The 20,731-nt window shown below is 55.8% G+C and overlaps 1 protein-coding gene across 1 annotated transcript; it reads left to right on the top strand.

Moving 5' to 3' along the window:
* Positions 1-4,829: 4,829 nt before the first annotated feature.
* On the top strand, positions 4,830-20,530 carry Ppp1r9b (protein phosphatase 1 regulatory subunit 9B). Its single transcript, XM_021641623.2, has 10 exons — positions 4,830-6,612; positions 10,230-10,362; positions 11,744-11,864; positions 13,763-13,867; positions 14,878-15,013; positions 15,507-15,659; positions 15,743-15,796; positions 18,182-18,411; positions 18,674-18,770; positions 18,944-20,530. Exons 1-10 carry the CDS (start codon positions 5,242-5,244, stop codon positions 18,995-18,997), a joined length of 2,454 nt encoding a protein of 817 aa, XP_021497298.1. The 5' UTR covers positions 4,830-5,241; the 3' UTR covers positions 18,998-20,530.
* The last annotated feature ends 201 nt before the right edge of the window (positions 20,531-20,731 follow it).

Below are 20,731 nucleotides of genomic sequence, written 5' to 3'. Positions count from 1 at the left end.
AAATATAGGCTTTCCTTTAAAGCAACTGAGGATTTGGAGAAATCTTTGCTGTATCCCACCCCTTCCCCTACTAACCTCCCAACACACACACATTCACACACACACACACACACACACACACACACACACACACTGATGCCTCCCTAATCTCCACGAAGCCTGTGAACTTTACAAAGGGTGACAGAGTACAGTGGGAGACTGATGGGAAGAAAGCCAACAGCTGGTGGGGGAGGGAGGGACAGGCCGTAGCAACCTCCCAGCTGTGGGAAGAAGGACCCCACAGTTCCTCTCCTTGCCGGTGCAATGAGAGACGGAGAGGCAGGAGTAAAAGACCCTTTTGGAAGTTTGATCTTGGGGCAGGAGTTGGCTAACACTCACCTAGCATGCCTGAGGCCCTGGGTTCAACCTACCATGGCAACAAGGCATGACTCAGAAAGGAATCACGTGGGGAAAGGACTTGGAGGAGTCCTGGGCAGAAATGGTGATATACCAGAATTTCACACGAGGGACGTTGAAAAGCAGCAGCGGCCCAACGTCTTATGAAAATAGACTCATAAGCGCTGTAGACACTGGTGATTGTTCTCAGCCACATACCTGCCCACACTGTTGCAAACGCAGCCCCCAATACACGTGCAGTCGGTGACAGCCTACACTCTGAGCCCGCGCCTCTGTGCTTTCTGCATTCAGGATCTGTTTAGTGCCCTCGTTGGCTCCTTGAAGGAATCTGGCGAAGTCCTTGAGCTTGGAGTGGCAGTTTGGGTTGGGTTGGGATGGGGGGCGGAGGGTTGAATTCTAACAAAAATGGTCTGACTTGAAAGCCCTGTTCTAGTCTGTGCCACACGGGAAGTAGGAGACACCCAGGTCAAACATAGTCAGAAGATTACAGACATTCAGGTTGAGCATGTTGGGAACTGAGGAATCCAAAATAACTAGCCCAGGGTCACTGAGCAAATGGGAGGAGCTAGGAACTCAGTTCAGACCTGCAGAACCCTAGCTGGGTCCCTAAAACTGTATGAGCCATTGCTTACTCCTCCCTGTTCCCTGTGACTAGGTTATCCAAGGCACTGTAACCCCTTCAGGCACTGGCATGCTGGAGGTGAGCTCTCCTATTTGGAGGTGTAGGTAGACTACTATTTCCTTCTTGGATCCCAGAAGTAGCTCAAGGCCCTGGCCATCAAAGGCTAGGAATTGGGGTGAGCATTATTGACTAACCGTAGAACAGCCAAAGGGCAGGGTCTAGATCAGCTTCTTCTTTGATGTCAGTGGCCAGAGGAAAAAGCAAACAAGCAAAAACAACAAAACAAAAACCCCGACTTTCAGAAGTTGTCTCAGAGGCGCAGGGCTGGAAAGGGCAGCCAGCCTTGGCACTCAGCCCATGCCTGAGCCCAGGGTGCTAAAGGCTGAAGACATCGCACATCAGGCTCTCCCCACCCATCTTCATCACCATCTTTGCTGTTACACCTGGCATTTAAAGCCAGCAAGCCTCCAGGCACACCTTCAAAGAGCACCTTCCCAGAGGGCCCTCATCAGATGGGGTGTGAGAAAACAGGGGCTTGGCCAGGAGAGAGGGAGCATTATCACTGCCTGCTGTAGTTTCCATCCTTTAGCCAGTGCTGGGAAGGCTGCCTCTTGTCCTACCCCTGTTCATAACCATGGCAGCTGCTGGCAACTCTCCCAGGCCTCAGTTTATCCCTTCAGAGAGCACACAAGAGACTCACGACTCCTGCAAGGTCACGCAGACAGTAAGTGGTACAGCCGAGACCTGAATCCTGGACTTAACTTTGGGAACCATTCCCACTCACCTCTCTATACAGGACAAAGGAATAGAAGGAGCTTCCATCCCAAGACCACCAGGTACATGGGCCATGACATCAACATTTCCTCCACACAGGCCCTGCAGAGATCAAAAGTTTTAAATTATCCTAGGACGCTGAAACAGGTGGGAATGGGTGAACCTTATGGCCTGAGGAATGAAAGTTTACCTCAGACAGGCAGGGACAGGATGGAGGAAGTGACACCCCATGCCCCACCCATCTCACTGGCAGACTGTTCAGTGCCTGATTCCAAGGAAAGAGTGATGGTAAAGCAGCTGTCACTCACTCCCTTAGAGCCTCTTCAGAAACACCAGCTGGGATGTTGCTCGGCCATCTAGGAGACCAAGAAATAATCATCTCTACGCATGAGTTACAGTCCCCCAAGCTTTGTGCTCACTTCACTTTCTCACATCCCAGACCCCTTAAAGGAGTTTTATTCTGAGAAGGCACTGGACAAGGAGACCTGAGGGCACCTGTAAAGTCCAGTTCATCCTAAATTTCTGCCTAGGATGTTGGGGGCGGGGGAAGGGACTGACGGCTGGTTCTCAATTCCTCCTGTCCTGGCCAGGAGTGTGGGCACAGACCCCTTGGCTGGGACCAGATAAGATGACTCACCACAAAGGGTGTGGGAGATTCTGGGCAGAACAACCCAGGGGCCTGGGCCCTCCCCCAATCCACACAAGAGCTCCAAGAACACTGCTCCAATTCCCAACTGGCGATGGGGTGAAAGGAAAGCCATCACCCAGCCACCGCAGTGAGGGCTGAGGAGGAAACGCAGTTTCTAGAACGCTGGCCTTGCATGGAGGAAGCCCTGGGCTAGACTCGGGAAGCAACTGCACAAGCCTGTGATTCCAGCACTCAGGAGGTGAAGGCAGCTGGGTCAGAAAAGTTCAAGGTCATCCTTGGCTACCTTGTTAGTTCAAAGCCAGCGAAGGTTATTTCTAAAACACACACACACAAATAAAACAACCAACCAACTGCTCTAGTCGGATGAGGGCTGAAGAGGGTTCAAGCCCTAGACTTGAACTTGGGAACAAGTCCTAAAGCTTGTTCAGGAAAGAGGGCTTCCTAAGATGGGTCGGAGGCACCTGGATGGCTTCTTTATCCTGCATGGATCCCCCAAGTGCAGAGCTGGGGAGGGACCGAGTCTCCTGCCCGCTGTGCGAAAATGTAGGGGGCGGCTGAAAGCCTAAGGTCTGGGTTCATCTCCGGCTCCAGATAAGAGCCAAAAAATCTTCACTCTCTTGGCACATTACTCTAGGGAGCCAGTCCAGTGGTTCTTGGCTCCTCCCCACCCCAATCTTCAAGGTTCCCAGGCGGTTTCCCCACGTCCCATCCCCCCAATGCGCTGAGCTCTTTTGCACGTGCTGTGGGTTAGTGTCCCACAAAACCCACACGCTCAGAATGGAAGGGTAGGAGGGTTCCCTCCACCAGCTCGGCCAGGCCAACAGAGAGAGTGGGGAAAACGGGAAGAGGAGGAAGAGGATGGAGGGGAAGAGGGCGGGGGAGGAGGCAGAGGCCGCAGGAAGGCCTGAGATGCAGGAAGCAGCTGGGGAGGGGAGGGGGAGGCTTTGTGCCTGGGTTGTTCTCTGGGTCCTAGCGTCCACTCTATTCATCAGTTCCTGGGATCTACCGACGAGAGCGTCACATCTAGACCTACCTGACTCTTGGATGGATCCTCGCTAGGTTCCAGGCAACCAGGGAGGGATAATGGGCAACACCAGGGCCCTTGTTCTGTATGTGAGGAATGAAGGGAGCTCTAAAGAAGCTGAATTTTCTTTTTCTTTCTTTCTTTTTTTTATTTTTTTGAATCAGGGTTTCTCTGTGTAGCCTTGGCTGTCCTGGACTTGCTTCGTAGACCAGGCTGGCCTCGAACTCAGAGATCCTCCTGCATCTGCCTCCCGAGTGCGGGGATTAAAGGTGTGCTGCACCCACCGCCACCCTCCAGCTCGAAGCTGAGCTTTCAAGAAGGGATTCGTAGGACGCGCAGACACCCACGTGCCAGAGATGAGAGAGAGACAGAGACAGAGAGAGACCCAAGGTAGAACCTTGGCCCGTGGCCCTAGGGTAGTCATCCCAGCCCTTCCTGTTTGAGAGATAGTCCTGTGGCAGAGGATGAAGGCCAGGATTCGACACCCTTCCCCAAGCCTGGAAAAAAACACTGGGCAGGTGAGGAACAAGTGAGGACTCCAAAGGAAAAATCTCCTGCTGTTGGGTGAGGTGCCCCACTCCCCCCGCCCCCCAACACCCCTGTCTTCATTTCTCCTCCCTACAGCATCGGCCAATATCGCTGGGCCCAAGTTTCACATCCTGAAAGGTGAGGGGAAATTCCCCAAGGGGAGTTGTTAAGCAGAAATCCCAGGTCCGGCCTCTGAGATTCCCCTTCGCCAAGTTTGGGAGGGAGCTAAACATACGCGCTTTGACCTAGCAGCACCCAACGGTCTCGACGCTGACAGCCCCGAACACTCTAAGGACCTTTAAGAAAACGATTCGGGTCGGGGGAGGCCCTCCGCACTGAACCCCCTACACTTCGCAGGAGGAGAAGGGAGACTGCCCGGGCTGGGTGGCTCCCCGCCCCCAGGGTTAAATGAGGGTACGCCTCTGTGGGTTGTGAAAAGCCGCCGCGTTTGGGATGGGAGGGTTGAAGAAGAACAGCCAAGGTCCGAGGAGCCGCGGAAGGGGCCGCCCGCCAAGCATGAGCAGGAGAGACGAGGCCACGGGGTGGAAGGGAAGGGAAGGGGAGGGCTCACGGGCTCCGGCCCCGGAAATCCGATCCCTTTAGGACCCAGCGGTGCCAGTCCCCCAGCGGCGGCGGCAAGAAGGGCAGCCGCTCGGTCTCCGGCAGCCGCGGTTCGGGCAGAGCTAGAGAAAAGACCGAGGCTCGGGGCGCGGGGGGGAGGGAGGGAGGGAGGGAGGCGCGGCGGAGCGGCCCGGGTCGGCGGAGCGGGCGCGGGCGCGGGGATGCCGGGCGCCGGGAGCGCCGAGGCCCCCGGCCGGAGTAGGGGGCGCCCTCGCCGCCAGCCCCGGTGACACCGCCTCGGAGGATGTGAGCCGGCGCCGCGGCCGCTGCTTCGCGGGCTGGGCGCGCGGTCCCAGCGGCTCCAGACCCCTCCGCCGCCTCGGTGTGGGTGGGGGAGACCGCGTCAGGCCGCTTGGGCTTTGGAAGGGGGGGCCGGCTGTCGTTGGCAGCTTGGTTGGGGGAGGCGACCCACACAGGGCGCTCGGGGATTTTTATTTTTATTTTTTAAAGCGGGGTTAACTGTTTTTTTTTTTTTTTTTTGGCAGCTTGGTTTCTGGGGGACTCCACAGAAGGCCTTTCGGGATTTCTTTCTTTGGGGGGGGAGGGGGCGGTGGTCCCGACTTGGCCAGCCGCCTGCTGGAGGGGGGAAACGGGGAGCGGGGGGATGCGAACCCGGCTCCCCCCACCATGATGAAGACGGAGCCTCGGGGGCCCGGGGGTCCCCTCCGGAGCGCCTCCCCGCACCGCAGCGCCTACGAAGCGGGCATCCAGGCTCTGAAGCCTCCGGATGCTCCCGGGCCCGACGAGGCACCCAAGGCGGCCCACCATAAGAAATATGGCTCCAACGTCCACCGTATCAAAAGTATGTTCCTGCAGATGGGCACCACCGCGGGGCCGCCGGGCGAGGCGGGCGGCGGCGGCGCAGGCATGGCCGAGGCCCCCCGGGCGTCCGACCGCGGCGTGCGCCTGTCCCTGCCGCGGGCCAGCAGCCTGAACGAGAACGTGGACCACAGCGCCCTGCTCAAGCTGGGCACCAGCGTGTCGGAGCGCGTGAGCCGCTTCGACTCCAAGCCCGCGCCCTCCGCGCAGCCCGCTCCGCCGCCGCACCCGCCGTCCCGGCTGCAGGAGACGCGGAAGCTGTTCGAACGGAGCGTCCCCGCGGCCTCGGCTGGCGACAAGGAGGCCGCGGCGCGGCGGCTGCTGAGGCAGGAGCGCGCCGGCCTGCAGGACCGGAAGCTGGACGTCGTGGTGCGCTTTAACGGCAGCACCGAGGCGCTGGACAAGCTGGATGCTGACGCCGTGTCGCCGACGGTCAGCCAGCTCAGTGCGGTCTTCGAGAAAGCCGACTCGAGGACCGGCCTTCACCGTGCGCCCGGGCCCCCCCGGGCCGCGGGGGCGCCCCAGGTCAACTCCAAGCTGGTCAGTAAGCGGTCCCGGGTGTTCCAGCCGCCGCCGCCGCCTCCCGCCCCGTCGGGGGATGCCGCGACCGAGAAGGAGCGTGGCCCCGGAGGGCAGCCACCCCCGCAACACCGAGTGGCCCCTGCCCGGCCGCCCCCTAAGCCGCGGGAGGTGCGCAAGATCAAGCCGGTGGAGGTTGAGGAAAGTGGGGAGTCTGAGGCCGAGTCGGCTCCAGGGGAAGTGATCCAGGCCGAGGTAACCGTCCATGCAGCCTTGGAGAATGGCAGTACCTCGGCCACCACAGCCAGCCCTGCACCCGAGGAGCCCAAGGCCGAATCGGTCCCTGAGGAGGAGGCGGTGTCGGTATCGACGCCAGAGAGGGGGGTGGACAATGGCCGGGCCCCGGACGTGGCACCTGAGGAGGTGGATGAGTCCAAGAAGGAGGACTTCTCGGAAGCGGACTTGGTGGACGTGAGCGCTTACAGTGGACTCGGGGAGGACTCTGGGGGCAGTGCCCTGGAGGAGGACGATGAAGAAGATGAGGAGGACGCTGAGCCTCCCTACGAGCCGGAGTCAGGGTGTGTGGAGATTCCTGGGCTCTCAGAGGAAGAGGACCCAGCCCCGAGCCGAAAGATCCATTTCAGTACCGCTCCGATCCAAGTGAGTGAGCTCCCCTCCCCACCCCCTCGGGCCCCCCGTGTTGCGCCTGCCACGTGCTAGTGGTCGCCCCCGCCCAGACATCCGTGTTTGGCAGGCTGAGTCAGCCCCTGCCACCCAGCCGGGTTCCCAGAAGTTCCCACAATGAGGGAGGCGTGGGGAACTTCCAGCTGTTTGTCAGAGTGGGAAGGCTTTCAGGTCTGTGTTTGTGAAGGTGGCCTGCTGCAACCTGCCCTCAGGTTCCTAGCCCCTTCCAGCATCCCTCCCTGTCCCACGCCTACTCGGGGACACCTGCTCTCTCTTCCTCCCCCAAACATTCTTGCTGCCAGAGGCTGCCAGAGGCTGGGAGTTGGCGGGCCTGAAGGGGTGTGGGACATGTCCTCGGGATACTGTGCCTCCACATGCCCTACTGTCAGGAAGAGAAAGGTGGGGAACTTAGGGACACTTCCTGCTCCTCGATGTGTGAGGCTGCCCCTGTCTGGGGTGAGAGAGAGGGGAGCAAAGCTACAGAGGCCTGCAGCCCTTCTTCCCGGCCAGTTCCCCCACCCCAACTTTGCAGAAGTGAAAGAAGGAAGCAGACCGAGGATGAGCTGGGCCGTGGCCATGTGTCTGGGTTGGGGGAAGACTCTACCTTAGGGTCTGTGTTGGGCCAGCTTCCCACATCCAAGGTTGCACAGGAAAGAGGCATCTTATGTGGCCCTTGAAGGAGTAGGCTTTCTGCAGGCCCCACAGGAAGAGGGTGGTGGGTCTGGAAGTTCCTCTAAGGCTCCTGCCAGACTTAACATGCCTATAGCCTTGGGAATTCCTCCCCTTTCCATAGGCTCTGGGTACTTTAAAAGAGGATGGGGGTTTGCTTTTGGTGGGTTTCAGGCCCCCCTTTCTCTAACACCACTATTGGTGATTGGTTTGTGAACTGTGCCTGTCAGTGCTTTGAGATCTTCTGAGTAGTGGTGGTTGAGAAAAGATGTCCCCTGGGGAGAATTAAGACCAGGAGACCACTCCCATTTCCCACTGCTCTGTGAGCTCAGCTGGCTCGTCCGAGCTTTGATGGGCTTTTCTTCCCAACACTTGCTCTGCTGTGCCTAGCACCTGGCCTGGCCTGGCCTGGCCCCTGTCCCTCCTTGCCCTCCCCAGCCAAACCCCATGTGTTTGCTTGTGGTTTCCATAGCTACTCCTGCACACTAAAGCTACCCAAGTTTCTGTCATCCTCCGCCTCCTCCTTTCACCCAGGCAAGCAGAGGTCTAAAAGGTTAAGGGTGGCCAACCAACCCCTCCCCTCCTCTCTCTGCCTGGGGTTTTTGGAAGACTCCTCCATGCCCTGTTCCCTGTAAAGGCAGTGGGACCCAGGAAGGACTGGAGGCTGCTGGGAGGGTGTCAGGGGCAGATGCCCCATCCCGATGGGTTTTTTTTTTTTTTTTTTTTTTTTTTTTTTTGAGCAGTCCCATGCCCTCAGAGAGCTAGGGAGTGTGGTCTGGGCCTCTGTCTATATCTGATGCCTTACCCTGATTTTTTTGGTAAAAAATAGCACATGATGTGGAACAGTGCTTCAGACTCCCTGGTGACTCTGAGGCAAGCTGGCCGCCGGCGTAAGAGCCAAGGCAGTGCAGAGGCTCCCAGTGTCTGACTTTTGGCCTTACTGGGGCCTTTCTCCTCCCCACCCTGGCCCAGAGCCACAGGCTCTTCTCCTCCACCACTGCTGCACGGATTCTGAAGCCAAGGTTTTCTGCCCCTCACTGACCCAATTGTCAGCATTATGGAGGTGGGGGTGTCTGTTCAGGACAGAGAATACAATTCCACACTGTCGGCTGAGGAGGTAGCTGAGCGCAGGGCCTTCTGATAGGGGTGACTGGTGGTCTGAGGCCTCTGAGCCTGAGACCTGCCTGGGATTCTTGCAGGGGGCAGGATGCAAAAGGTGAACAGGTCATAGGCAGAAGACAAGGCCCAAATCAGGCCTGAGGGGTGTTTTGGGAGTCAAAGTGGAGTGTGTGTGATGGGAAGTGGGAATGGGTTCGGTTGACCAGGAGAGGGCTTAGGAAGTAGGGCAAGGTCAGTTTGTTGATCCAGGTGTATGCCACTCGTCCTAAAGCTTGGGACACCTTTGCAATGGGGACTAAGTCACCAGTGACCCACCAACTACAGCCCATCTTGAATCAAATGCCACCCTGCCCTACTACTAGCTAATCAACCCCTTGCAACCTTGCGTGGATTATATGTGGAATCCAGCTGGCCAGATGTTGGAGAACAGTCTACTGGCCACCGCCCAGTAGCTGGCTGAGTATTAAGGGCCTGATCCTGAATGTCTGATACTATAGAGTTAAGGGCATTGAGCTCGGTGCACAGAAACCCCAGCTGTGCTTCTGGCTGGTCCTGTAAAAAATCCTCTCTACCTCCCACCAGGGCAGCATACCACTGCTGGGCCTGGAGGTTTGGCATGACATTCAGCAAGCACCAACAAAAGCTGGCACACAGGAGTAACGCTGCCCACCAGGGATATAAGCCTGTGCCTGGAGCAGAGGAGGCCCTGGCATGGCTCTTGCTAGAGACAGTATCTTCCTCTGGTTCCTTCTGGCCCATCCAGCTGACAGAGTTGTCTCTACCCCTCCTGCTCTGACTTGACTTCAAGTGATGACAACCTGTCACAGCTAGCAGTAAAGCCAAAAGGAATGAATGAATGAATGAATGAATGAATGAATGAATGAATGAAAAAGCCATGGTTTCTCTAATGTTGCTTATTAAATACCTTGCAGACATCCTTCCTGCGTCCAGCATCAGGTACCCACAAAGCCCTGTCTCCTCTTCACTGGTCTATGAAGAGGTCAGAATTAGACACCTAGAAGGACAGTTAGCAGAGGGGAGGGAATACTACACACAAGGGCAGAAAGACTGCCATTACCCATGATCCTTGTTCCCTTTAGGGCACCAGTCTTGGAACCTATGCCTGGTGCCTGTAGGTAGGGGTTCTTTAAAGACACAGTTCTGGCATGTGGGAGGGCCATAGGGGTTCAGATTTCTCCCAGACTCCTACTACCCGAGGCCTGTCTGGGAGTTAGCAGCCTTCCCTTCTCTGTGGCAGCAGGGGGATCCCCTCTGCTTCCCCTCTATGGCCCATCCACTTGAGCAGCTAGGCAGGGAAGGGTCCTGGTGCCTCTGCCTCTTTCCTCCTTCCTTCCCTCTCCCATCCCCCTCCCCATCTGGCATCCTCCAGTGTTTTCTCCATCCTTCCTCCCCTCCTCCTCTTCCTGTCTTCTGTTCAGCCTGTTCCTCCTCTGTGTATGGCTCTGTCTTTGTGTCCACCCTCAGCTGTTTGGCTCTTAGATCTTGTCCCTTTCTTTTTCTCTATCCTGGTACTGGATTCCCATACCTTGCAGTCTCCCCAGGAGTGTCCACCCAGTACTACACAGGCTCTACCATATGGAATGGATCTTTTGCTTTCTTGCCCCTGGGCTCGAGAACTAGGAAGCCGTTTTGCTGAAAGCTAGATTCCTTGAGAGATTGGTGTAAGAGAAGGGCCTCTGGCAGGAAGGACATAGGGCCTCAGGCAACTCAGCTGGCCCAAGGGCCTCCTCCTGCCAGCTGTGCTCTTGTCCTCTTACCGGCCCCTGAGAGTTGCTCCTTCCCAGGTATTCAGCACCTATTCCAACGAGGACTATGACCGGCGCAATGAGGATGTGGATCCCATGGCAGCCTCTGCAGAGTACGAGCTAGAGAAGCGCGTGGAGAGGCTGGAGCTGTTTCCTGTGGAGCTGGAGAAGGGTGAGAGGCCAGGCCAATCTAAGGGGCACATTGGGGTCTTCTGTGGGGCTAACTTCTGTTTGACCATCCTTGTGGGTACCCACGTGCTGGACTTCTTGACTCCAGCCCCTGCTCGCCTTTCTTGGCATTCCTCTTCAGGACCCACAGCCACTGGTGTCTCCAGTGTATTGCCAAGGAATGATATGGGGTAGACACATCTCCTAAGTACTGTGTCTGTGGTGCTGGGCTCTGTGGGAGGTACAGGGGCAGGTAAAAGCAGGCTCCTGGGAAGATGGTTCCTCTAACTTCAGCCTTATGTGCCATCCTATGAGCTGGGAGGGAAGAGAGGCTGCATTTGATGGGGCCTTGCCACGCTAAAAGGTCCTCACGGGAGTGATGTGTGAGCTGAGCTCTAAAGAGGAGCCATTTGGAAAGTGTGAGGTCGAACAGAGAGCTACATCCAGCATAGGATCAATGTGTGTCCAGGGTAGCATGGACTGTGGTGAGAGCATAGCTTGGTCATCTCTGAGAGGGACTGGGAATATTGTACGGACTGGGAGAGCTATTCTAGAAAGACTGCAATGGATGGGCCTTGGTGGCACATGAATTTGGGAGGCAGAGGCAGGCGGATCTCTGAGTTCTAGGCCAGACTGGTCTACAGAGTGAGTTCCAGGACAGCCAGGGCTACACAGAGAAATCTTTTTGGGGGAGGCAAGAGAAAGAAAAAGAAAGGGAAGAAGGAAAAGGAAGATCACGGTGACATGGGTACAGGGAGGGGTCATGGGGGGAATGGACTCCTGTAGCGGGCTCAGCAGTAGCATAGTGAAAGTGGACTCAGTGGGCGGGAACAATCAACAGTGCCTGGTGGTTACTTGACTTAGGGGAGCCTAGAACTGGGAAAGGAATCTAGATGCTTTGTGACCTCTGGTGGCTAGGGGCACCTGTCCTCAGGGAGTGTTCCTGGGGAAGGTCATGTGTTTGGATGTTGGAGGTCCATGGGACAGGAAGGGCAGGTGTAGCTAGACAGTGGGTATCTGTGTTTGGTCAGTGAAGCTCTGAGCACAGTTGGGACTAATTGAAGAGAGACCAAAAGGCTTAGGCTAAGTCCTGGCTCAGTACCCATCCCAACCACACACCCTTATCTGTATACACAATAGCCTGCCGCACCCCAGCCGCCCTCACACACCCTGCTGCCCGTCCACTCATTGGCTAGGGCAAAGGGCAGGAATAACCCCTCTGAGTTAGCCTGGCAAAAGGGAGGTGGGTAGAACCATGGCTCTTTCCCTATTATGGGATGATTCCTGAGCTTTAGGACTTACCTCAGAAAGGAAGATGTCCTTGGAGTAGTTATATAGGATAGAGGATCCCTGCCAACTATGGCTTCCCCCCTTCTACCTTACAGACTCTGAGGGCCTGGGCATCAGCATCATTGGCATGGGGGCAGGAGCCGACATGGGCCTGGAGAAGTTGGGCATCTTCGTCAAGACTGTAACTGAGGGTGGCGCAGCCCATCGCGACGGCAGGTACCACTCATTTCACTCTTTTCCCCCAAGTCTCTTTCAGCAGCCACCACTTGGGGTGGGGCTGGGAGGCCTGTGTGTGTGTTCTGTGTATCTTTGGATGTTCAAGGAGCGCTGCTGCGCAGGTGCTGTGCCAGGCTTTGGGGTGACAGCCATGAACAGATGGGAGCCCTCCCCAGGACCCCACACATTCTCTGGGTGCGGGGGGAGGGGTGTGAAGCTAGGCTGTACCTAGCACCGTGAGTACCGGCCTAGGGTGTGCGTTGGCTCTAACAGGAAGAACACGGGCTGCGTGTCTGGAATAAGGCTTCTCATTTCTTTCCCTTAACAAATAGGCAGGGCCTGACTCTCACTGGGTTGTTGCCAGGCCCTGGCAGTCAGTGTAGAGGGCATTGCCCTCAGAAAACAAGCAGCGTATTAAAAGTAGACAGATACCAGACAGAACAGAGAAACTGGCCAAATGGAGAAGACTCTATGAAGGCACAAAGTAAGAAGGCCTGGCCACTCTGATGGGTGGGCGTCTTGGAGGAAGTAATATTAAAAACGAGAGCTGAAGGCCACGCAGGAACTACAAGGTCAAGTGAATATGTAAAAAAATCCAGCTGTGGTGGCGCACGCCTTTAACCCCAGCACTCGGGAGGCAGAGGCAGGTGGATCTCTGAGTTCCAGGACAGCCAGGACTACACAGTGAGGCCCTGTCTTAAAAAGACAAAAATAAAAAGTTTCCTTGTGAACCCAGGGCCTCATGCGTTCAAGGCCAGCACTCTACCAACTGAGCTATATCCCCCAGCCTGGGTGGAAGGGTTTCTAAGTCTGGGAACCAGTGGCAGGGCTGGAGATAGCAGGGATCAGTATGGATAGGATTAGGCTAGTTATGGCCTAATGGGCCACTCATTATATGTGCGTGGGCATGTACCTGCGTGGAACATTTGTGGCCAGAGGACTGGGCTTCCGTACGCCAGAAGGATCTTGAGGGGCACTAGAGCTCTGGTATCCATGCCCTTCTCTGCCAGATATTCTGTTGTGTTACAGGGGGAGGAAGTGAGAAGTGTAAGGCTTTCCCTCAGGAAAGCTGTGAAGGGTTGACACCCACACGCCCTCCATGTGACAGAGATGAGTGGTGAGGGCTGGGTTACTAGTAGGGTCATGTTGTTAGAAGCATGGGTGCCCAATTCAAAGGGCTTTTATCTGCTGTGGCATAAGTGGCAGGAGGGCAACAGGAACAGAAAGGATGGTATCCTTTCTGGCGCTCCCTTCCCCTTTCCAGAGCTTGGCCACTGTCGCCTGTTTGCCAGCAAAGCAGGCGTGTGTGTCATCATGGGCTAGTGCCCACGTGAAAATGTGCACTATAAGGGAGAAAAGCTTTCTATCGGGCATTCTCTCCATTTCCACTTGAAGCTCTGAGAAGCTCAAAACCTCCCCAGAAGTGGAAGTGAAGGAAGAAGGCACCCAAGTCTTCCCCCATCTTCTGTATCCCCTCACAGGCTAAGCTACCACCCCGTCTTCCTCTTCTATGTGAGGGGCCAGCTGGATTGCATTGGAACATGCAGCTTTGTGGCTGTGGATGGGTGTGTGAGCGTGAGGGGCATGCTTGGGTCTCAGGCATCTGGGAAGACACTGGGTGGTGGCGCATGTCATGTGTAGAAATGAGCTCTGTGGATGGCGCATCACCTTGTTGAGTGTGACTGAAGAAACAAGAATACGTATGATTGTTACATCAAGTGTGCCCGCCACCTTTCACGGTCCTGGATAACGGCATCTGTATTGCCTGGCTCTCTCTGTTCTCGTGTATTTTATCCTGGAACCTTGGGACTAAGCGTTGAGTTTCTGGTGGGAAGGGTCCACCTTTGACCCAGCTCCTGATCCTCTCATGACCCCCTAACAAATGTCCCTTTCCCTAGGATCCAAGTGAACGATCTTCTGGTGGAGGTGGATGGAACAAGCCTGGTGGGAGTGACCCAGAGCTTTGCAGCCTCTGTGCTCAGGAACACCAAGGGCCGAGTGCGGTGAGAGCCGAGGAAGGGAACAGGCGGGAAGCTAGTCCACTCAGGGCCCTAGTTCCCTGCCTGGGAGAAGTGTACCTGCAGCCCCTGGCCTGCCCTCCCATCCCTGGATCCCTGGCTACTGCTCACCACTGGGACTCAGGCTTCCAGGCTCACGTGCCTCCATGTTCTCTCCTCTTGGCTCATTCTCCATCCCTGCTCCTATCTCTGCCTCACCTATTGAAAAGCCAGGCTATGCAGAATGACTGCTAACCAAACTAGGCTCTCCCACCTAGAGGTTTATGTTCTCTCTGGGCCACCCCATGTCCTGTTAGTAAAGCTGCTCCATTGGGTTGAGCAGAAATCTATTGTGTACCTCTGGCAGGACACCTGGGGACCACTCCCTGCCCCATTTCTAGAGGGGCACTGCCCCCAGGATAGGGTGCTGGAGAGAAGCAGGATGTGGGTGTGGGGAGGGGGGGGAGCTGGTGCCTGGAAGTCCCACTGTTTCCTCTCCATGCTAATCTGCAGTTGCCATCATCCTGCCCCTTCCTGACCAGGCGCTTGGCACACACCCAAAGCACACCTCTATGGCCTAGGCCCTGTCCCCTAGGATGGCTCATTTTGGCCACTCTCTTGCTTTTTTGTATTGTTGTGTGTTTTTTTTTGGGGGGGGTGGTTTGTTTATTTGTTGTTTTGTTATTGTTTTCTCTTTGGTGGGAAAAGCTCCTGTACTGAGAGCCCCTGAACTCATGTTGCCTGTAGCCCAGCCCAGAGTTTGGCTGACACCCCCTTTCCACAGCTGGCCAGGAAGACTAGCAGGTCTTCCTGCCTCTTCTGGGAAGCAGCCCTGTGAGAGCCCCAGCTCCCCTATTCATTATTAATTCCACAGCCTCTGGACTCAGACTCTTAGTTCATCTCCCCTGGGAGGGCCTAGGTTTGCAGGGAGGGAACACCACAAGGACAGTGGCATTCCCAGCTTTAGACAGGCTGGGATGACGCCAGGATGACAGATGACTCTGGTGTCCCTGCAGGTTCATGATTGGCCGGGAGCGGCCTGGAGAACAGAGTGAAGTGGCCCAGCTAATTCAGCAGACCTTGGAGCAGGAGAGATGGCAGCGGGAGATGATGGAGCAGAGATACGCCCAGTATGGAGAGGATGATGAGGAGGTAGGGACATGAGTGCCCTCTGGTGGCTAGATGAAGCGGTGCCGTCCTTTGCCTCTACTTTTTCCAGGCCTGGTTAAATACAAAACAAAAAAACCCAAACCCCAGGGGAGCTTATGGTCTGAGAGAGAAGCAGGACCCCCCTACCCCCTTTCAGAGAGCCCCTGGCCAAATGGAGGACTCCCACGATCTGTCTTGAGAAGGTCTCCCTGTAACTAAAAGGAAAACAGTTTCCTCTGAGTCCTTACTCTGGGGGCAGGGCAGAAATCTAGAGAACTTGGGGAAAGGACAAGTCCTCAAGGAAGCCCTGTTTCGGGAAAAACAGTAGTGGACATTTCTTTAATCTTGGAGTGCACCTAGCCTGGCCATGGAGACTCCCCTCGCTGACTCCCCTCGCTAACTCCCAGACCTACATGAGCATGGTGCTTGCTGCTGGCAACAGGGTTGCTGAGGGAGGTAGAGTAGATGGATCCACATTGCCTGCATCCCCTCACAGACAGGAGAGTATGCCACTGATGAGGATGAAGAACTGAGCCCCACGTTCCCAGGAGGTGAAATGGCCATCGAGGTGTTCGAACTAGCAGAGAATGAGGATGCATTGTCCCCCGTGGAGATGGAACCCGAAAAGCTGGTGCACAAGTTCAAGGAGGTTGGAAGAGGGCCCCTGGGGCAAGTGGGTGAAGGCAGGTGGGTAGCCGGCCCTGGGAACTGAGTGCCACCCTGTGTCTGCAGCTCCAGATCAAGCATGCCGTCACTGAAGCGGAAATCCAGCAGCTGAAGCGAAAGGTGAGGGCCTGCATGTACGTGTGCATGTGGGTGCATGTTGAAGAGCTGGGCCAAGGGCTGGAGGAAGGAGCCCTGCCTTCACACAGGCTCCCCCACTCACCCCAACACACAGCATTCTACCATGGGCTACTGTGAGGCCAGGGCTATCAGGATTAAGAGCCCGAGAGCACTGGCCCATCTCTTCCCCTATTTATCCATTGGGTCTCCATCCCCTTGTATGTAAGGTGTGGTATGAAAGCAGTGCTGGCGGCATCATAAAGCTATGTAGGTAAGAAACCCAAGGAGACGATACGTGGAAATCTGCAGCCTGGTACAGGGTCAGCGCTCAGTCAGAAGTCAGAGTGTCAGCAATCCCATGTTGATAAACCAAGTCTCAGAAGTCTTGGTGTCTGTTGATTTTCAGCACACATCTACTCTGCACAGGCCTAGGGTTAACATAGAGGTTTTTGATGACCTAAAGTACACAGAGGTGTACATAGTGACACATGCCAGCCTGAACCCACAGACCCATTCACCCAGACACCTACACACTCTTGTCTGCACAGACATGCTTTTCAGATACCCGTGATCAGTGCTGCTAGGGGCACTGGGCTGGGTAGGTAGACCTACTGTGCCCTAGAGGTCACAGAAACACGTGACCGTGACCACCATTCAGGCTGCCTGGCCCAGGAAGATTGTCAGAGGATAAACACATTTTCACCTGGGCCAACAGCACGCGTGCTGGTGCCAACGGCACCAGCTGGTGCCGCACATGGCTACTGTACATGCATGCCAGATGCTTACAGGCACACTGGGTACCCACACACCCAGGCGCTGGAGACACACAGATTCAGTATACTGAAGGAGGCCCAGCTCCCACTGGGTTTCCGGAGTAGTAGGAGAAAGCGGTCCCCGAGGGCCATGAGGATACAGTGCAGCAGGCGTTCGTGTGTTCTCTCCCACGTTGATAGAGGAGGGCAGGGGAGGGGTGTCTGGGGCAGAGAAAGGAAATGGGCGGGAGCTTGCAGGTTGGCTTGGGGAGGAGGCCTGCCAGGATATAGTAGCTGACCCTGTGGAGAAAGATGAGAGGCAGCTGGATGGTGGAAAAGCTTGAAATGGCATTGTATAGACCTCACTCCCTAAGAACTGCAGCCTTGGTTCTACAGGCATGGAGCTGTGACCCCTAGAATTTATTTGGAAGTTCGCCACCTAGGAAATGGGAGGGCTGGAGGGTAAGGAGGACTCAGATACGGATAAACCTGTTAGAGGCCCAGGCAGAGTTCGCCAGGGCAAGTCAGAGTACAGGCCAAGGGAGGGAAGGAAGGGCAAGTTGAGACTGCATTTTTGAGGGTGTTTTCGGGGCATGAAGCAGAGGGTGGGTCACAGGTGGTTTCAGGCTCAGCAAGCAAAGAGGCATTCAATTGACAGACATCTAAAGTAACTTCTGGGCAGCTAGCGCCACTTCAGGCACAGTTATGAGCAAAAGCAGAGCTGATCCTTGTCCCTGTGTGTCTCAGAGTCTGCCCACCGTTGGCTCTTGTTGCTACCCGATGGGCTGTGTAGGAAAAGGATTACTGAACCCCTAGATCAGGAAGACCCCATGCAGTTGTGAGGGCAGGGGATACTGCCCTACTGGAGTCCCAGCAGACTTCTCTGGAAAGTGATACACAGCAGGTGTACAAGGGAGGGGTGATGGGGCATTCCTAGCAGAAGGAACAGTACTTGGAAAGGCCCTATGGCAAGCCTGCCGGTCTGCAGGCAGGCCTGAGCTATCCAGGGTTAGAAAGCATGAGGTGTTTGCAGCAAGTAAAATAGGACAACCCGGAACAGGAAACTGAGTACTGGGTCTGCTAGGATACAGTGGCACCTTCCACCAGGAAAGCAAGTCCGAAGAGCAGGCTTGGGAAGGGGGAGGGTCCTATTTGGGTGTGGTGTCTGTGAAAGGCTGGGAGGTAGGGCTCATAATTAGGTGCAAGATCTGCCCGGAGCTCCTTGAGGCTCTTCTCATAGAGGTGGTGTGGGAGGTGATGCCCTGTCTTGAATGATAAGGAGAGAAGAATGCAGACTGAGCTGTCAGGGATACAGGACACCTGGAAGCTGGAAAGGGGCTGGATTGTTCAAGAAGCAAACCAGGGCTTCGGAGGGTCCTGGTGAGGACTCTTCATATCTATCATCTCCCTACCCCTGAGGCACCTTCTGGATAAGGCAGAGGTTGCTAACGAGTGACTCATGGGTGCCTGCTTGTCACACATACACACACATACACACCCCAGGGAGAACTCTAAGTCAGCTTTGGAGTTAGTAGTTGGGGGTCATTAGGCTCCACAGGCTCAGGAATCCCTAGAGACTGGGCTCTAGGGCTCACTCTGGTCCCCTCCAACCCTGGGCTGCTCTTTTTCTCAACAGTTGCAGAGTCTGGAGCAGGAGAAAGGGCGCTGGCGGATGGAGAAGGCCCAGCTGCAGCAGAGCGTGGAGGAGAATAAAGAACGCATGGAGAAGCTGGAGGGCTACTGGGGTGAGGCCCAGAGCCTGTGTCAGGCTGTGGATGAGCACCTGCGAGAGACTCAGGCCCAGTATCAGGCCCTGGAACGCAAGTACAGCAAGGCCAAACGTCTCATCAAGGACTACCAGCAAAAGTATGTGTCAGGGGCTTTGGGTGTGGGCCCAGGCAGGTAGAGAGAGAGGCCTTCAGTGGTAGTTACCACCCCCAGCCTTCCTCCAGCTGAGTAGGGAGACAATGAGCACAGACTAACTTCTGAGGGCACCGTGGTGGGCTACCTGGACTGGAATGGCTGAATACCTGATCCAGGCCCTAGAGGCCTTGGGGAAACCTGCTTCTCCTTGGACTGAAGTCACCCCTACACCCTAACCCACCATCTGTTCCTTGCCTGTCTCCAGGGAGATCGAGTTCCTGAAAAAAGAGACTGCCCAGCGTCGGGTACTGGAGGAGTCAGAGCTGGCTAGGAAGGAGGAAATGGACAAGCTCCTAGACAAGGTAGTTCCCCCCCTCCCCGCCCCGGGAGGGAACAGAATGGAAGCCAAAATCCAATAGTCTGTTGTTGCTATTTGGGAAGGATTGCGTTGCTGGCTGGGAACTTGGGGTCACAGCCTGGTGTGGGGTGAGTGGTCCACGCCAGGCCTAACGGCCCCCTCTCTTTGTTTTTCTAGATCTCAGAACTGGAAGGAAACCTGCAAACACTGAGGAATTCCAATTCTACTTAACAGGAATCACTCCTTGACCGGACAATAATAATCCCCTCCCATTATCCTCACCCCCTGTCCTCAATCCCCACCCCATCCCTAACCAGCCTGGGGACAGGTGCCCCGACTTCCCTTCTTCCTCCACCCCACCTCCCCCAGCTTCAGGGACCAGAGGGCCCAGATCACAGGCCCCTTGAGGGTGGCCAGGGCAGACAATGGTGGCTGGAAGAGTGGCCTCCTTGTCCTATGGGGCTGAGGCACAGAGGCCGAGAGAAGCTGAGAGCTGGCCTGGGTGGTGGATGGACACAAGGACCTGCAGACCAAACTGCCAGACTTTACAACCTCCAGCCTGTGTCTCTGGACCGGAGTGGAGCTGGGGTTCTCCCGGCATCTCACCACTTGGAGGCTGCTCCCTGCCCACGGGGTCCACGTGGCCCCTGGACCTCTTGACTTGAGATTCTCCATTCTTGGCCCTTTCCTCTTCCCTATCATCGTGCTGTCTGTTGCATTCTGGCCTCCTGCTTGGAGGGCTTGCCTCAACATCTCCCACCCCTGCTTCCCATTCCAGGAGGGATAAAGCCCACCCTTGAGAGGCTGGGCCTGGTCCTGCACTGATTTCTTATGTATCCTTCAGGGGGGAAGGAGAGTGGGAGTAGGGAAAAGGATGAGTCCAGAACACCTGGAATCCAGCTCCCCTTTCCTAGGAAGGGCAACAGCCCTCAACTTCTCCTTGTGCCTCCCCTCTTCCCAGGTGCCAAATAGCCATAGCCACCTCCTGGAACTGCCCCGAGGCCACTCTGGGATTCAGGTTTCCTTGGTCTAGCCTAGGAATGCCAGGAGGGAGGGAGGTCAGCTTAGGGGTGTGCCTACAGAGCTCTCACTGGGGAGCTAGGCCCTGCCCAGGGCCACACCTGGAAGCCTTGTATTAACAGCGAAGAGACTCAGCCTCCCCGCCTCCACTCCCCCACTGTTTTCCAATGTTTTCACTGGAGGGCAAAATTTTACTACTCATCTTTTTGGAGACCAGGGCTGCTTGCTGTCAGCCTGCTTTCTAAGTGAAATTGACTTAGTTTACCCACTTTAACCCCAAATTGGGGCTTGGACCAAGGGAGGTGAGACCCCCTCAGGTACCCTCCCCTTTCAAAATCCATCTCATTTTGCCACTTCCACACACCACCCCTGCCCCAAGCCTAGGTTTCTGTTCATTTTTTAAAATAACCCAGTTCTAACCTTCTTGGCTTCTCCTAGTTCCCTGTAAATAGACCATACCATCAGTCAGTATTTCTTGCCCCCTTCTTCCGCCCCCAGACGTGCCCCAAGTCCCCAGAAAGCTGGCTGTCACAGTGCCCGGCCCCTTGCACTTCACCCAGGCAGATGGAGGGGGCGGAGCCGGGTGGGTGGGTCTTTGATGCACTTCCGGTTCTGACGGCAGCGCTCCTGCCCCGCCCTTGGAGGACCCCGTCTCTGTATATAATATATATATGTATGTATTGTTCCTGGTTTTGTACGGACCATGCCCTCTGTCAGGTCGTCCCCATAAAAGCAGCCCCCAGAGCCTCGCCTCCTGGTTTCTTGATGCGTTGGAGAGGGAGGGGAAGGGGTGCCAGTTTCCCTCTTCCTAATTTTACGCAGAACCTAGAGAGGATCTTAATGCTAGTTCAGTTCTCCAACTCCAGTCTCCGCAAACTCACTTGTCACCATTGCCTACTTTTCGTGAGATCTCTAGACAGTCTCTTCGGGTCTGTTTTTCAAGGT

The sequence above is a fragment of the Meriones unguiculatus genome, chromosome 7 (assembly GCF_030254825.1).
Source record: "Meriones unguiculatus strain TT.TT164.6M chromosome 7, Bangor_MerUng_6.1, whole genome shotgun sequence".
NCBI lineage: Eukaryota > Metazoa > Chordata > Mammalia > Rodentia > Muridae > Meriones > Meriones unguiculatus.
Note: the sequence above shows the minus strand (reverse complement) of the source record. Positions and strands in the feature narration are given on the sequence as shown.

Excerpts from the sequence above, each read along its gene's own strand:
- Ppp1r9b (XM_021641623.2), top strand. The coding sequence starts at position 5,242 with ATGATGAAGACGGAGCCTCGGGGGCCCGGGGGTCCCCTCCGGAGCGCC. Across the intron at positions 15,014-15,506 it reads ATGGAGAGGATGATGAGGAG|ACAGGAGAGTATGCCACTGA; the intron begins GTAGGGACATGA and ends ATCCCCTCACAG. Across the intron at positions 18,771-18,943 it reads TGGACAAGCTCCTAGACAAG|ATCTCAGAACTGGAAGGAAA; the intron begins GTAGTTCCCCCC and ends TTGTTTTTCTAG.